This window comes from Taudactylus pleione, unplaced genomic scaffold (assembly GCF_031769625.1).
Source record: "Taudactylus pleione unplaced genomic scaffold, aTauple2 ptg000370l, whole genome shotgun sequence".
Taxonomy (NCBI): domain Eukaryota; kingdom Metazoa; phylum Chordata; class Amphibia; order Anura; family Myobatrachidae; genus Taudactylus; species Taudactylus pleione.
Window position 1 is genome coordinate 2,022,657 of NW_028284771.1, and position 18,614 is coordinate 2,041,270.

The window sequence follows — 18,614 nt, forward strand, 5'->3', positions numbered from 1 at the left end:
ACAAGGGGGCGATTAGTTTCTAAACTCCAATGTAATAGGTACGGTGCTCGGATACTCTCCTTGTCTCCACAAAGCAGAGGAATTAGCAGCAGGAAATTCCATGGAAATCGTTCCATGGAAATGTCTGTTCCAATCCAAACCCTTTAACATACCAAGTGCAGTGTAGCGGGTAAAAAGAAAATCCACACGGTGATCGTCATGTGCTGCAGATTATAGACCCAAAGGAAAGTAAGTCCTTCGATGGACACACCTAACATCCAAGAGTCAGTCCAAAAAAGGCTCTACGCATTTCGATGGGGAATTGCATTCCAGTTTCGTCAGGAGCAAAAAATAGTATATGGGTAAAGTTCCATTAAATACCCTTCCAGATCTGTGACACCTGTCAATTTAAAAAACTGTAAACCATGTAATTTATAACCGAATTAAAAAATAAAAGCATAAAACGGCAATTTTTCTTTGATCCCCACATAAACATATTTAATTTAATATAAAAATACATCAGTAAAAAGACTTAAAATATATTTAGATACCTGTCTAAATCCAGGTGACGTTCAGACAGTCCAAACCCCTGCCTATTCTTATTTTTGCAAATTTCCGCCAGCCATTTTAGTTGTACTTCACGTCTGCAGGCCCACACCATACCCTTACTGTACTTTGGCCACAATCATAGATCCATGGACAGTAGGGTATTAGTCTTGCAACAGCCTTGAGGGCTGGTATACCTTGGCTAGATGTGGCTGTGTAGCAGCCTTGAGGGCTGGAAGTGACTTGGCTGGCTGTGGCCTTTGGGCCAGTAAGATGAGACGCAGCCTTTGGGCGGGTAGCAGCCTTGAGGGCTGGAAATGACTTGGCTGGATGTGGCCTGTGGGCCAGTAAGATGAGGTGCGGCCTCTGGGTCATAGTAGCCTCTGGACTGTGTAGCAGCCTTGAGGGCTGGAAAACCTTGGCTTTAAGTGGCCTTTGGGCCTAAATATCAGTCTCTGGGCAGAGTAGCAGCGTCTGGGCAGTGTAGCAGCCTTAAGGGCTGAAAGACTTGGCAGGATGATGCTGAGAGGCGCTTAGTGTCGCCCGGGATGACACTAGTGGTAGTACACAAGACTGCGTACACAAGACGATGAGGTGCGCTTAGTGCCGCCGGGATGACACTAGTGGCAGTACACAAGATCGCATACTCTAGTGTGTAACCTGTGCCGCAGGGTTGACACAAGCCGCTGGACGCTAGGTTGCATACTCTGGACACTGAGTGCGGTCTGTGCCGCCTGGATGACACAAACGGCAGATGGCAGGAATGCAGACCATGCCGTCAAGATGATACGAGCGGCAGGTAGTACAAATGCGGACCGTGCTGCCTAGATGACACAAACAGTAGGAACAATAAAGCTAACTGGAAGCTGGAAACTCGACTGGAAACAGGAGACCACGCAGAACCGGAAACACGTGAAACGCTATCTCCAGCATCGGAGCAGCGTTCACGGGAGAAGGTCATGGATGCAGGAGCCAATTCGGGCTGATCCCAGAATGATGGACAGGAGGTAGGCAGAGTTTCGGCGAACAATGGCCCGGCATTCGCTTTGCACAGCATTAGAAGTGCGACGGCTTGTGACACATGGCTTGCATTTTCATGCCTATTGCAGCCATGATCAAGAAAAAAAATGTAAAATATATAATATTCAACTTGTAGCCAGCCAGCAAATCACATTTATGTCTCACTCTGCATAATCCCCAAAGTGCACAATTTACATCCTTAACTTAAATTACTTGACTGCTCAGATGCTTTTATAATCAATGCGCATTGATTGTGATTTAAATATACATAGTATATGGAATGGGATTGAAATGCCAGCGGCTGTTTAGCCGGGGTGGTGCTTAACCCTAAGTCCCCCCCAAGGGGTGCCTAAACCTAACCCCCCGATACCCCGCACCCTAAACCTAATCCTACTGGGGGTGCCTAACTCAGACCTCCCCCCATTGGCACCTATCCCTGACCCCCCCTTTACCTAGCCTAACCCTAACCCCCCTTCCCCGTGGTTAAGTGCTGGGGACGACCGGACTTACCTCGATCAGTCCGGCGTACTTCGGCACTCCTGCGTCAGGATGAAGATAGGTGTCGGTATTTTGGCGTCTATCTTCTGTCCCTTGCTGGTCTTCTGGTGTCAAGATCAGAGATGAGTGGGTCTGGTTCTCAGAGAACCGAGCCCACCCGAACTTGCATATCTGAGGTGAGATCAGAGTCCGGGTTGGGTTTTCCCACCTGACTCAGATCTCAAAGTGAGGCAAAATATCATCCTCCCGCTGTCAGATTCTCATGGGGTTTTGGATCCTATAAAGGTTCCTGCCCTCGCCGCCATTTTCATTCTGGCTATGGAGAGTGAAGAGAAAGCTAGAGAGGGGCTGTGCTGTTGTTGTCCATAGCAGCTGTGCATAGGGGCTGGCTGCTGTTGTTCCAGGGAGGCTGGCTGCTGTTGTCTATAGGAGCTGGCTGTTGTCCATAGGGGCTGGCTGCTGTTGTCCATAGGGGCTGGCTGGGATGTGTTGTTGTCTATAGGAGCTGTGTTGCAGACAGAAGAGGGGGGCTTCAGTGGCTCCTGTGTCACAGCAGTCCATAAAGGGGTGCTGCTTTGTTGTCCAGGGGGTGCTCTGTCCATCAGGGGTGCTCTTCACCCCCAGTGTGAAAAAAATAAAAAAGTGGGTTTTTTTCTGCGTGTGTGCATGTGTTAGCCGCACTCATCAACAATGTAGCTACGCCAAGCTTGCTGTCTGTGTCATTAATCAAGAGGCTGCTGCCTTGTTCAGGGGTGCTCAACCCCAAGTGAAAAAAAATATATATTAATATTATAAGTGTTTTTTTTCTGTGTGTGTGTGTGCGCACAAATTAGCCACACTTATCAGCAATGTAGCTGCACATGGGTGCTGCCTGTGTCATTTATCAAGGGGCTGCTGCCTCGTTCAGGGGTGCTCTCCCCCCAAGTACAAAAAAACAAATATTATAAGTGTTTTTTTTTCTGTGTGTGTGTGTGCGTCAGCCACACTTATCAGCAACGTAGCTGCGCAGTGGTGCTGCCTGTGTCGTTTATCAAGGGGCTGCTGCCTTGTTCAGGGGCGCTCTCTTCCCCAGTGTAAAAAAAACAAAAAAAATTGTGTTTTTTTTTCTGTGTGTGTGTGCATTAGCCACACTTGTCAGAAATGTATCTGTGCAATGGTGCTGCCTGTGTTGTGTATCAAGGGTCTGCTGCCTTGTTCAGGGGTGCTCTCCACCCCAGTGTAAAAAAAATAATTAATAAAAGTGTTTTATGTTAGCTACACTTATCAGCAACATAGCTGTGCAGGGTTGCTGCCTGTGTCATTTATCAAGGGTCTCATGCCTCGTTCAGCGGTGCTCTTCCCCAGTTTTAAAAATAGTTTTTTTGCCGGTGGTTGTGGGCATTAGCCGCAAGTTAGCTGCGCTATAATTACTTGGTGACACACTGCTCCAAGACCACAGTGAATATGGAGGACAGTCACTTGACAGGAGAGTAGGGACCACATACCAATATTGGAGCTGTTGGCAGCAGTCATGATGATGATGCAAGGCCGTCAAAGTTATCTATGAAGGCCGATGCCCCAGGGCTTAAGTCAGGCCATGTAAAATCAAATTTTAATCTGTTAAAGAAAAAAAAATCTAAAGCCAAGTAAGCTTTAGAGAAACAAAAAATTTACAATATGCCATTCACTGCACAAAGTGGCAAAGAAAGGAGAAGGCTTTGGCCTTTATTTATGACTGGTGGTTCTAGTTGTGATGATTTAAGCCCTTTTGCTTGTAATAGAGGTGTAGGAAAAAATTAAAATTGTTAAGACGAGTAAGACACCGGAACCAACTGTGTGCTCCAAAAAGGCAAAGATCCCCGAGTAGAGTCCAAGTATGTCCACATTTGCCATGTGTGAGCCTGACCTTTCTAATACTTGAAGAGAATCCTCCTTCTACCATTTGTCTGCCCTCAGCAAATGTGGGGATGAGCAGCACAAGTCAACATGCTGACGTAGAAATCGAGGATGCTTCTGTGGAATTGCACCAGGAGGATGAGGAGGATATTTATGTAGTTGGTGATAACAACAAGGATGATGAGGATGTTGATGATAATGAGGATATTGATGCCAAGGATGTTTGTGTACTGTACATCAGTAACTGTAAATCAGGCAACAGTTGTTGCCCATGGTGGGAAAAATCCCATTGTTGTCATGCCTCGGCAAATTATCAAAAAATCCACTTCTCATGTGTAAAATTATTTCCATCCAAATCCAGACAACCTTTGCCAAGCCATTTGTAACCATTGCCAAGTAACAGTGAGTAGAGGTATGAACCTTAACCATCTAGGAACCTTCTCCCTGTTACGTCACTTGCAACACATGCATCAAATTGAAAAGGGTTTTTCAAATTCAGAAACTTTGGCTAAAAAAACATAACAACAATCAGTCCAGTGTCACCTAGCTGCTCCCTTATATCTGAATCCAAGCACCTGCAATCTCCACCACCAACACCTGCATAATCATCAACATCCTCAATCGTGATCCCAAGTAGTCCTGCATCCAATTACATACAGTAAGCATGACTGACTCCTCTCCTATCTGTGGTTCCTCTGAAGGATCCTTGAGTGTTACACCTGTTGCTGCTGCTGTTGCTGTCAGTGGGTTTTCATCCCTGAAGGGGACCAGGAAGAAGACTACTTTTAGTAGTTTAACAAAACAATTGACTGTCAAACAATCCTTTGCAATGGTGAACAAGTATGACAGCAGATACCCAGTTGCACAGCAGATTACTGATGCCATAACAGCTATGCTGGTATTAGATGTGCGTCCAGTATCCGCCATTAATGCAGTGGGTTTTACACAGTTAATGGAGGTCCTGTGTCCCCACTATCATGTCTCTTCTAGATTCTACTTCTCTAGAATAGCAATTCCCAATCCTTACAAGGACATTAAAAAAACCTTATTAATGTCCTCCAAAATGCCGTTGTGCCCACTGTCCACTTAACCGCAGATATGTGGACAAATGGGACAGGGCAAATTAAAGATTACATGACTGTGACAGCCCACTGGGTAAGTGTATTGCCTCCAACAGTGCAAACAGCAGCAGAAGCAGCAGCATTTAACTGGGTCTGAAAGAACTGCCTACAATGAGTGATGTGTCTACCGTGACTTTGTCTGATACAGTCACCATTCAGAGAATGATGGATGACTATTTTAGGGATAGCATCCAAATAGGCATGTCAGACAGTCAGTTTCACTATTGGCAGGAAAAAGAGGCAATTTGGAGTCTCTTACACAAAACTGGCTTTGCTTTACTTAAGTTGTCAACATCTCCAGTGTGTACTCTGACAAGGTTCCCGGCTGCGCTGAAAACTCTTTCAGTGATCGGCTTAGGAGATTACTCCACCAAAATGTGGAAAAGATGATGTTCATCAAAATGAATTACAAATTCCACGAGGAAGACCTTTACCAGCAATTAAGTAAAAAAAAAATACAGAAACGACTGTAATGGTGGATTCCAGCAGGTACAAATAAATATTGTGTGAAGAAGAGGATGTACACACTGATGTGGATGATGATGATGACATCTGATCTTACCTATGTTGTAAAGCCAGTTTGTGTATGGGATCATTGCCACCAATGTCCACTGCGCATTGGCAGTGTGTTTTGCGGGGGGTCCAAACAAATAAATCATTTCAGCCACAAGTGGCAGTCCCTGTCGCTGAAGGGATTGGTTTGTTAAACTGTGAATGTTCTGTTTCATATATACAAAATAAGGGTGGGTGGGAGGGCCCAAGGACAATTTCATCTTGCACCTCTTTTCTTTGCATTATGTGCTGTTTGCGGCATTGCTGCCTGACATTTTTAATTTTATGGTTTATGAATGTCCAAAAATTGTAATGGTCACAGACATTCATGCCCCTTTCATTTTTTTAAAGATAATTCTGAGCCACAAAATTGATGGGGTGGGCGGAGAACTACAGGCTGCTTTCCTCTGTAAACAGCAAGTCTTGGTCCCATTATCCCTAACAACCTCCCTGAGTACAAACTAGTAAACATCTGTTTACAGTATGTTCTATCAGCACCTCCACAAGCAAGGCCACCTCATTTATTTTATTAGATCGTGATTTATAAAAAATTTAAAAAACCTCCTCCAGATCAAAGATGTCTTTTAGGAACTGAAGAACTTGATCCTACATTGATTTTCCCTCAAATTTTTTAAAGAATCAAAATATTAAATTAAATATATTAAAACCTAATCAATCCTTGCGTCGTTTCCCTGTCTTCAGTCCATAAACATTCCAACTCCGTCGGGCCACTGACCTAGTTAAGGAAAACATTCTTGGTTTTTAAAATTCCTAGGGGTCGTATAGTTTATTAAACTGCTATCCTGTCTACCACTGCAATGCCACTCTGTGCCATGTTCGAAGTTGAACTACAACATGTTAGTGCTGCCCACTGCTGTTGCTTAGCTTAGTCAGCCAGTTAGCTGGATGCAACCTTTTGGCCCTTAACTAGATGAAAAAAATCAATATTGTGAGCAGTGAGGTGGTCAAAATGGACTGGAAACGAGTGGAAATAAATGTTTTTGAGGTAAAAAATACCGTAGGAACAAAAACAGGCCCATTTTATGTGATTTTGGCTGTTTTTATGATTTTTTTAGAAAAATACAGATCCAAAACCAAAAAACAAAACACGGAAGGGCGACCTCATTCAGAGTCGGTCGTTGCGGCCGCACGGTCGTAAGGGAAAAGGGGCCAGATATGCAAATGTTGCACTCGCAAGTTGCGTACTTAAGATCGGATCGGTAGCTGGACGACCAAGGGGAGGATGCGGCCGTAAAACCAAAAAATACGCCCCCTTCTCGTACGCATTACACGTCATCTCCGGGCATATAAGGATTAATCAAGAGCATCGGGAACCATCGAAACTGGTCATAGAGCTTAAGGTTGACCATACCCTCTCTTAAGCACTACGATCATGTCAGTGTAAAAACCTCCCATGTCACGTGTGCTATGACACTACTTTGTTAATTATGCACTCCCATAAAACGCCATTTGCAAAGTCAGGCACGCCTGCGTTTGGATCTCCACTCCCCCGTTCACAAGCACCTTCCCCTGTTTCCACCCACAAACGCCTCATGTTGTCACTCAAACTAACGACCAGGTTGTGTTCAAGGAGAGAGAAATTTCTGATCGTAACAGCTAGTTTGCGCACGCGCATTGCGAACTTTACGCATGCTCAGTTTAGCTAACATCGGTGGCGTACGACCGTGCGGCCGCAACGACCAACTCTGAATGAGGTCCTCAGATCCAAAACCGGGGGTCGGCGCACATCTCTAGTCGGGATATAGACCGGCAGCATTTAGTCCGCCGGTCTATTAACTACATCCCATAGTATACATGGTTCCTATTAATTTTAAACATCTTGCTGAATACAGTATATCCACTTTTGTTTACATGTTGCTACATATTTAAATGCAAAAGACCTGTAGATTTAAACACCCTACTTACTGCTGGCTAGACACACTATATTGTACATTATATGGCAAACATTTCTTAGAGGGTTTGGGTTGTATATTTGTCAGGTCGTGCCGCTATTTTTCGAATGCCCTTGCATTTGTGGTCCGAGGTGTCAGATACTAGCTTGTCAAGTTATATGGATCACTTACCTTCAAGGCAATTGCTGATAGACTGAATTGCAGAGGTCTGGCACGGTGTGAGTCCCCTATGTCTAAGAACTTGAACACACATGCACATTTCTTGTATCCTTGCATGTCTACTCAGTGCTCTAAAATGGATTATTACCTAGCAATCAGTAATAGGTGATTGGAGTTAGACTGTACTCTATGCACATCCTGCTTCAGTTCTGAGTTATCTTCTACCAACGTATGTCACTGCTACTGGAGTCCACTCCTTTTCACCTCCTTTTTCTCTGTGCTATTTTACTTAGTATTAATGGAACTGAATATGGCTGAATATTTATTGCTTGCCAGGATACATGTAAAATGTGGGCAAGTCCAAGCAAGTGCTCATCTGTAAGTAGATGCAGTGGGAATTGGATTAAGGCAAAATAAACTGAGGTTTGTAGAGATGCATTAGAGGATGAATGATGCAATCACATAGTGGAAAATTTAAATATTTGGCAAGGAGGTGTTCTCAGCACCAACTCCTATCCCATCACATGCTACATTTGGGCTTTTGTGTTACTTGTAGGGAATATAGATTGGAATCACCACTATGGCAATGACTGATGTGAATAACTAAATACCAGAGAAATTTATTGTCAGACTTCGGCATTATAGACATAGAGATACTATAATATGTCAAGTCTGAACACAATGTGAGAATTGGGAGGGGGTGGGGGGGGAACATTTCCTGATTTCTTGGATGGTGTTCAAGAAACAGAGCTCAGTTTGCTGGAGTGATTTGATGGTCTTCCTCCCCTGAAAGTTCTGTATGCTGTATGTAACACTTCTAACACTGTATATGGGTAGATAGTTATAGTTCATATCCTAATAATTTTATTATTTGCGGATTGCAATGCTATGTGGTATATTCAATTGGGGGCGAGGTTTAACCAGGTAAAAAACCTAGAGCCCCACACGCCAATTTCGATTTACCGTGTGTATGCACGCTCCTATATCTGTGGTATCCTATAAAAGGTGAGATTTTGGCCATGTACTCTCAAGATTTAAAGCTGCAATTTTTTTAAAGGCATTTTGCTTCAATTGGCACATGAGGTGGCTGATGAGGAAGTGGTAGTTTCCATAAATGTTGCCAATGCCTTTAGTGCTGTGGACAGGGGTGAAACTAGGCTTTCTGTAACCTGGACCAAAGACTCAGCTCGGTGCCCACCTTGACCCCAATAGATCAGTAGATCATAGTTACCCTCTACCTATATGACCACTATATAATGCTGATGGCATCAGTGACCACCATCTAATACAGTTATCACCATATAACACAGAGAACATCACAGTGATTGCAATGAAATACAGAGGAGTGTGACCACCATACAATACGGGGAGGCATTTAGTTTGCCCTAGAATATCAATTTCTTATCAATAATTAACTCCTCTCCAAAATAATTAACTACTTCAGCTTCATAGTAACTACATAATTTAATATAATTAACCCATTTACAATAATTACCTGCATAATCCCCATTATTAATAAGACCCAAAATCAAATAATTATATTTATGTACATTAACCAATATTACATTTCTTAGTCTTATAAAAAAACATTCATCCTAATTAGCCCCATTAAATCATGAACCCTTTACCAAGTAGTGAAAGTAATGTTGTACAGGCTAGTATGGAAAACCATGCAAAAATCAGTAGCTAGTATGCCGCATACTGCCCGACCACCTAAACGCTGCGTGCCATCTAGCAAGTCACAGTGCTCGGCAGCATGACAGCTCCTCTATTTTTTCCTGGTTGCAGCTTGGGCTGCCTGGAGAGCAACGCTGATGTCACAAAGGCAAAGCACGCGCCCTGCTTTGGCGTGAAGAGGAGCCGATAGCTGGCCATGTACTTCCAGCGGTGCCCCTGCCTGGGCGGGCTGGCAGGGCCATATGTTAGATTACTGCCTGCCAACTGAGGAATAGGGGCACAAAGAGGAGCATGCAGGCAGTCAAACAAAGAAGTTAAGTTGGAGGGGGTCAGGGAGGGGTTGGTTCTTGAGTTGACACAGGAGGCTGGAGAAACATTTAGCAGGAGAAACATGGGCATGAGCCTGGAGTGACAGGAGGTAGGAGTGACAGGAGGCAGGAGAGACATGGGGGAGGAGGCAGGAGTAACAGGGGGCAGAAGGCTAGAGTGATGGGGCAGGATGCTGGAGTGACGAGGGAATGATGCTGGAAAGACAGGGCAGGAGGCTGGAGAGACATTGGACAGGTGACTGGGGGTAGAGATGCTGGAGTGGCAGGGGGCAGGAGGCTGAAGTGATGGATGCAGGATGCTGGAGTGATGGGTGTAGGATGCCAAAAAGACTGGCGGTTGGAGTAACTGGCAGGAGGCTGGAATAATGGGGCAAGAGGCTGACAAGACATGACAGGAGGCTGAAGAGACGCAGGAGACAAGGAGACTGGAGGGAACATGGGGAAAGGAGGTGACACAGGGGTCACAAATCAGTTTTAACTTTTGTTGTAGGCTGATGACATTGGTTATATTCTTACACAAACAGGCATCTTACACAAACAGGCATCTTCCGGACCATGTGATCTCCTACATGAAAAGTGAATACCAACTGAAGACACTGTCTGCCTAGGGAGGATTACTTTCTTCAGAGGTTCCCTGTTGCAGAGAAACCACCATATACAGTATGTAAGGAATGTTGCAGAGAAACCACCATATACAGTATGTATGTGCAACCCTTAAAAAAAATGTGTACTGAATAAAAATATTCAGTGCACATTTTTTTTAAGGGTTGCACCAAAGGGACTTTTTGCTCTTTTATTTAATTGGTCTAGAACCGTTCCTACTGGATTTAGATCAACTACAGTATAGTCAGCTTTTAAAAAGCCTTCTGCTTGCCTTTGCATATATGGAAGTTCTAATAGAGACTGTGGGCCTGATTCAGATTTGCGAATAGTATAAGAGAGCAGGTAACTGTGCACCTGGACAAACCATGTTGCAATGCAACTGATGTAAATACATACAAATTGTTTTTGCATGCAGGGTAAATACTGGCAGCTTTTGCATGTAGTCCACAAATGCTGGACAGCTTTATTTTTAAATAGATTACAGTTTGGACACAAACCCCTCCCAAATCTAAGGGGTCTATTTACTAAGCAGTGTTAGGAGACAGAGTGAAAAGTGATAAGGTGCCAGCCAATCAGCTCCCAACTGTCATCTCGCAGGCTGTGTTTGAAAAATGATAGTTGGGAGAGGATTGGCTGGTACCTTATCACTTTTCACTCTGCCTCATAACACTGCTTAGTAAATAGACCCCTAAATCTCTCTGCACATTTTAAATCTACCCCACCTGTAGTGCAACATGGTTTTACCAAGATGCAAAGTTACTGTACTTGCTCTTTCTTAAGCTGGCCACACACTAGACCAACTTACATCCAACCAGCCAACTAGTTGATTGGTTGGAATGAAAATCTGGTAAGGTATGACAGCAAATGACAATCAGCAATTTGCTCCCAAATGCCGGAAAATGGACAAAAACTGTTGTTTGAACAAATTGTTTAGACCAAACATTTAACAAACTTGTCTGACGCCATTTTCATCTGTTTTCAGGCATTTAGAAGCAAATTCCTGATCGTCAGTTACTCCCATACCTTACCAGATTTTCATTCCAACCAACCAACTAGTTGGCTGGTTGGACAGATAATCTTTAGATGTGTGGCCAGCTTAACTCTGGGCTGATTCAGCAGCATGTTTACACACTTCGAGCGATTATTTGCAATTGCACATGCGTGCAAGAGTCAGACCGCTCTTAGCCAATCAGCGGGTGATTTCTATGACACATGACCATACCACTCGTGACATGCCACTCGTGGCTTGAACCCTACCTATCTGATTCCTTAGCATTGTCTACCATAAACTATACATCTGTTGCAGCCACGCAGCCATCAGGCAAGCAGTGAGCATTAGCTGCCTTCAGACAGGTCCTGTAGAGGCTGCTGCTGTCAGTTAGGAGGAGCAGCAGCAGTGGCATATTTATAATAGGTGCAGGGTGTGCGGTGCCCAGACATACACTGCACCCATGTTTAATACTCACCTGGTGAGTCATAGGGAGCTTGCCTGCCAGCCGCCACTTTCTTGTGTTGCAATACTTTTTTCCAAAGTTACCAGTAAGACATTTGGTTGGGCAGCAAGCACATAACGGAGGGAAGGGGGTTCAAGTGCTGCAGCATACAATGACAAAGCTGCCCGAGCCTCAAGCGTGTGGGCTTGACAGCTACAGTACTGTGCAAAAATTTTAGGCAGGAGCTGAAAAAATGCTGCAAAGTAAGAAATTTAAAGAAAATGCTTTCAAAAATAGAAGTGTTAATAGTTTATTTTTATCAATTAACAAAATGCAAAGTGAAAGAACAGAAGGGAAATTTAAATCAAATCAATATGTGGAGTTCCCACCCTTTGACTTCAAAACAGCATAAATTCTTCTAGGTACACTTGCACACAGTTGTTGAAGGAACTTGGCAGGGAGGTTGTTTCAAATGGGATGTAGTTATGTGACACAATCCCGACTGCAGAATGCCAACAAAGGATTTATGATAGGCATCGAAATACCGACGCCTATCATAATCCCAACGCCGGAATCCAGGACGAAGCATGCCCGAACAAGATAAGTCCAGGGAGCCCGTCCTGTTAGCTGCGGGGGAAGGGTGGGAGGGTGTGGTTTAGGGCAGTTAGCGTGGTTAGCGCTAGGTTTTTCTTGGGGGGGAGGTTAGGGTTAGGCACTCCTAGGGGGAAGGGTTAGGCACCACCAGGCAGAGGTTAGGTTTAGGGAGCAGTAAGGGAGGCTTAGGGTTAGGCCGCTCCATTTTCATGGAGGAGGGCCCTGATTCAGAGCGAGCACTCTGGTCAGAGCATTCAGCTCTGAATCAGTCCCTTAGTATTGCTCAAATCCTTCTGTCTCTTCATGTAATCCCAGACAGACTCAATGATGTTGAGATCAGGGATCATCACTTTCAGGACTCCTTATTCTTCTTTATGCTGAAGATAGTTCTTAATGACATTGGCTGTATGTTTGTGGTCGTTGTGCTGCTGCAGAATAAATTTGGAGCCAATCAGATGCCTCCCTGATGGTATTGTATAATGGATAAGCCTGTATTTCTCAGCATTGAGGATACCATTAATCCTGACCAAATCCCCAACTCCTTTTGCTGAAATGCAGCCCCAAACTTGCAAGGAATCTCCACCATGCTTCACTGTTGCCTGCAGATACTCATTATTGTACCGCTCTCCAGCCCTTCGGTGAACAAACTGCCTTCTGTTACAGCCAAATATTAACAATTTTGACTCATCAGTCCACAGCACCTGCTGCCATTTTTCTGCACCCCAGTTCCTATGTTTTTGTGCATAGTTGAGTCGCTTGACCTTGTTTCCACATCGAAGGTATGGCTTTTTGGCCGCAATTCTTCCATAAAGACCATTTCTGGTCAGACTTCTCCAAACAGTAGATGGGTGTACCTGGGTCCCACTGGTTTCTGCCAGTTCTAAGCTGATGGCACTGCTGGACATCTTCCAATTTCGAAGGGAAGTAAGCATGATGTGTCTTTCATCTGATGCACTAGTCTCCTTAGCCGACCACTGCATCTACGGTCCTCAATGTTGCCCGTTTCTTTGTGCTTCTTCAAAAGAGCTTGAACAGCTCATCTTGCAATCCCAGTCTGCTTTGAAATCTTTGCCTGGGAGAGACCTTGTTGATGCAGTCTTGCCACGATCTTCTACAACCTCACCTTTGTAGCAGAGTTTGGCTGTTCCTCACCCAGTTTTATGCCTCCTACACAGCTGTTTCTGTTTCAGATAATGACTGTGTTTCAACCTACATATGAAAATGATGATCATTATCACCTGTTTGGCATGATTGGTTAATCATACACCTGACTATAATCCTAAAAAATCCCTGACTTTGTGCAAGTGTACCTAGATGAATTGATGCTGTTTTGAAGGCAAAGGGTGGTCACACCAAATATTGATTTGATTTAGATTTCTCCTCTGTTCATACACTTTGCATTTCATTCATTTATAAAAATAAACTATTAACACTTCTATTTTTGGAAGCATTCTTACTTTTCCACACCTGCCTAAAACTTTTGCACAGTATTGTATATGCAGAGGATCTGGGCACACTCCAGTCTGCAATATTGGGCACATCCCATGGGACTCTGCAGAGGGATCAGTGTTGCATGCGCTGAGCTCTGATTGGAGGAGCCTCTCGCAGTCATGGAGATCAGCAGTAGCCTCATGGGAGTGATTAATCTGTGACTGCTCTACCGGTTGACTGAGGCTTCTTGTGAGTACAGTGTATACAAATACAATCCTCTATTTGACCACTGATCACACTAACAAGTGTGTCCCTAATCCCTAGTCTCCACCTGTCAGAGACATTTATCTCCTGTTGAAAGCTGCCCATATGTAGACATGTTGTGAAAAGTGTTAGTGTGATTTAAAACTTTCTAATTTGTTTTTCATGAAATAATAAAAAAATGACATCTCTTTGATAATCAGGCCCTGTACCATAAAATACTGAGGAGCCGATGTAAAGTTGGACACATTTTGCACCAAGTACAAAGACATCAAATGCTCCAGAAGAGAAAATATATTTTTTTTCCACAGTTTGAATAGTTGGGAGTATCCATCTATGTAACGGCTTATGCACCAGTTTTATGGATAGAGAATAGTAGTATGTGTCAGATTGAAGCTAAGAGAAAACACTACAACACTATGGCCCTCATTCAGAGGTGGTCGCAAGAAGCGATCACTCTCTCTGAATAAGGGCGGCTGCTTCATTTTTGAAGTGCGGCCTCCTGGTCGTTAGTTAAGCTGTGGGTTACCACACACAGCTTAACGACCGACCAGGTTGATGGTTGCGATGGTGATCACCATCGCGACCATCGGGGCTTACGACCAGACCCTAAGGTTGGGTCTGGGCACTCGTAAGCCCCAGGGAGCTTTCTGCTCTGATGGAGCAGGAAGCTCCCCACTGACATCACTGATGATGTCAGTGCGGCCGCCCACAAAACGGTAGGCGTTCGTTAAGGAACGCCTCCGATTTGGAAACCACCCCCCCGGCCCGCCTACCAAATGGGGCGAGCTGTTGATCAACATCGACAGCCGCCCCTTTGGTAGCGAGCTCGGGAGCGACAGAGTTTCTCTGTCGCTCCGGGGCTTGTGCACGTGCAGTGCGGCCGCTGCGCGTGCGCAGGACTAACCATTGAGTCGGTTATGAGCGCATCGGTGCTTGCGACCGACTCTGAATAAGGTCCAATATGTGTCTGGTTTACTGTAGGACCATCCACTCAGGCAGTGATAGTCAACTTGATACACTATGGGGCCCTCATTGGGCAGCCCTCTAACCTTTATAAGGGATGCACATGGGGATACTCTGATAAAGCTGATGCTATGTCCTGCTAGCACAGTTTGATGATCAATGATAAATTAATTTAATAGTAGAACTACTAATTCTACTCTAAGGGGTTTTAATTATTTATCAAGCGGTGGGTAAAAACAGAACAGTCTGTCTTCCAGACTGTTCTGTTTTTATGGTATTATGGTTAATACTCATTGGGGGCCAATTCAGTCACTTGTACTGTGCTTCCAGTCATCGCCGCAATGCCCATCTGTCATCATATCGGCCAGCTATGGAAGTCGATGGCACATCACGTCCTGCCTTGAATTGACCACTTACTGTGTTCATAGACTGTGTTGCCTCACTCCCAAGATGCTTTAGGGGTATATAATTATAGATGCAGCAGGGACGTGCACTCAGGGGAGGCAGAGCCTCCTCTGTCATACTCTCCCCCATCATACTCCCTGGTATGCTCAAGAATTTTGATATAAAAATGATTAGAATAACGCAAAGAAGATATTTATAACTTAAAAACATATTTTTAATAAACTGGACAAATTTGCAGAGTTTCCTAGAATTGCAGGGAGAGACGAGAGGTGAGGCAACAAGAGCTCAGCCTCAACTCTCAAACACTGCTTGCAGAACTGGGGGCAGGCCACACCATGACCAGTAATACTGCACAAAAAGAGAGTCAAAAGAGGCATGCTTCACTGTGTAGGGGGCTGATGGACACTTTGGATGTGTCATGTGACCAGGAAGTGCACTGCTCGGAGACCTACCGAAGCTCAGTCAGCAGCAGCAGCAGGGGGAGGAAGAGAAGAGACTCAGTTTGTGATGCAGGTAGGAGAATCAATAGACACTGAAGCTTAGTGTAGTGAGGGTAGAGTCTCGGCCTTTTGGCTAAGATCAAGTGTAGTATCTGTTCTTATCAGTGCTGACTGACTGGACTGTGACTACACTCGGGCTCCAGAGGACTTGCTGCCGCATTTTTTTTCTGGACCTGCACCGGCCGAGGAAGCTGAAAGAGGACTGCTGAGAGGAAGAAGGATTCGACTTGCCGAGGGTTAGACTTGCTGCTCTGCCCTCTGAAGAAGCGACTGCCAAGCTCCGACCAGCGTCCCCCAGACTGCCGACTGCGACGAGGAAGGACTACAAGTAGCAGAGGGTCAGACTTGTTTGCTCTGCCCTCTGTGAAACCGACCTCCGACCAGCGACGACCAGACCCTGCGACGAGGAAGGACTTCGACCAGCATTGGGCTAGACTTGTTTGCTCTGCCCTCTGCGAAGCCGTCTCCCGACCTCCGACCAGCGGCGACCAGACCCTGCGACCGCGACGAGGAAGGACTTCGACTGGCATTGGGTTAGACTTGTTTGCTCTGCCCTCTGCGAAAGCGACTTCCGACCTCCGACCGCCGCAGACCCTTCTCCAGCCCAACTTCGACCCCGGGCAAGAAGCAGGAGAGATGGCCTCAGCTGCCCCCACCCCGGTGCCAGCCTCAGCCTCCGCTCCAGCCACCTCTGCCAGGAAGAAGGCGGCAAAGAAGGGACCGAAGCCGGCCGAAGCTCTGCCCGACCAGGTCCCATCCACCTCCACCGCCCCTCCAGCAACAGCCCCCGAGAAGCCCAGCCAGACCCAGCCCAAGGGTACCCCAGCCTTGGAGCCCTGGATGAGGCAGACCGTCGTGATGAAGCTGAAGGAGGTGGAAGGAAAGATGCCGGACATGACGACGGAGACCTTCGGCAAGAAGATGATCCTTGAACAGGGGTTCTCGACTGCTGAAACCCTCAGCATACAGAACTACATCAAGGGCATCTTTTACGTGACCTTTGCCTCCATTGCAATCTGCAAGAGGTACTGGGAAGCGGTGAAAGCGGCGAGGCCTGAATCCCCTTTCTCTCGCTTTGTGGGCAATTGCCCTATTCAAAGAGAGGAGAGGCGGGTGACGGTTTCAATGCGGAACCCACACACGCCTGGCAAGGACATCGCCACTTTCCTGGGCCGTTTCTGCACGGTGATCAAGGAGCCCTCCAAGATCCTGGACAGGAATGGCTTCTGGACAGGCAAGTGGGCTGTCATCGTCAAGCTCCTAAAAGATAACTGGAGCCCCGATGGAGTTGTGCACCTGCCACAGTTCTTCTCCCTGGGCGCATCTGCAGGATTTCTCAGTTATCCGGACCAGCCGCGGATCTGCAAGACCTGCGGTGGGAAGGACCACATTGGGAGAGACTGCAAGGTGGCAGCCTGCAAGAAGTGCAAGGTGGCGGGACACGACACCAAGGATTGCCCCACCCAGAAGACATGCAACCTCTGTGGGGAGGTGAACCATGTCTACAGAGACTGCCCCAATAGGGCAAAATCCTATGTGGCAGCAGTGACTGGACAAGGCCAGCAGAGGTGCCAGGAGGGTAAGAAACCTTCCACCCCCACCCCACCCCCCCGCACCCGTCCTACCCTTCCTACCCCACCCCTTCCCACCCATCCTACCCCACGCCCTCCTCCCACTGTGACAGCAACTCCCACCCCCACTGCTGGCACAACCCCTCCCCCCTCTCCCTCCCGCTCCCTTCTCCATCCCACTGTCCCTTCCACCCCCCCTGTCTCTCTCCTCTCCGAGGAAGAGTTTCCCCCTCTTGTACCCTCTGCAGGCACTCAACAGTCGAGCAGGAAGCGAAAGGAGTTTGACAGCCCAGCTGCTGACCCCGACCCTTCCAAGAAGTTGGCGGTAGAACAGGTCGAGAACCCTCTTCCACTAGAGGACGAGATGGAGGCGATGGTGGAAAGCCTCGTGGAGGAGGTAGTACCTGACCTGAATGCTGACAACTTAATCGAACAGCTGATCCAGAGCTGTATGCAGCCGCCCCAACAGGGCGACCCAGCAACCGTTCAAGAGGAAGCACCGCCCGACAAGAGTGGTAGCTAAATGTATTTTCCGTGTTCTAACCTTTTTTCTCCCAACTAATGGTGTCTTTTTCCCTTTTTACCATTAATGTGAGGAGTATTAAGGATAAGTTTAGAAGACAGTCTGTGTTTGCATTTTTAGATACTCAGAAATGTGATGTTTACATGTTGCAGGAATGCTCTATTCCTTTTTCCAGGTCTTATAGACATCTGGGCCGGCAGTGGTCTCACGGTCCGTCCTATTGGTCTGGTGGGGGTGAGTGTAAGTCTGCAGGGGTCGCCATTCTTATTAGGGGGAGCCTCTTCACACTAGATTCTGTTCAGGAGCTCGTCTGCGGCAGATTGCTTATCGTAGACGGCTCCTGGGCAGGTGAGCCTATTAGGCTAATCTGTGTGTATGCACCCCCTGGTAAGAATGAGCGTTTGGAGCTTTTCCAGACCCTGCGGCTGCAGCTCGCAACCACTAGGGCAGTAGTGATGGCCGGAGATTTCAACTGCCCCATGGAAGAGGATGGACGCAGCACCTGCAACACTGCTAAGCTTGATTTGACATCTAAACTGCTCATAGAAATGGTAACCGAAGCTTCTCTGCGGGATGCTGTGGGCTCCATGGGGGCTGGCTCCGTGAATTACACGTGGAGCCGCCCCGATGGCTCGGTGCATTCCCGCATTGACTTTGT

General features: G+C 46.3%; 1 protein-coding gene and 1 pseudogene across 1 annotated transcript; both read left to right on the forward strand.

Moving 5' to 3' along the window:
* The first annotated feature begins 15,921 nt into the window (after positions 1-15,921).
* LOC148508343 (U2 spliceosomal RNA) lies at positions 15,922-15,996 on the forward strand (annotated as a pseudogene).
* Positions 15,997-16,630: 634 nt separating this feature from the next.
* On the forward strand, positions 16,631-17,956 carry LOC148508344 (uncharacterized). The gene has a single exon (XM_088444647.1). It carries the CDS (start codon positions 16,703-16,705, stop codon positions 17,954-17,956), a length of 1,254 nt encoding a protein of 417 aa, XP_088300773.1. The 5' UTR covers positions 16,631-16,702.
* Positions 17,957-18,614: the final 658 nt, after the last annotated feature.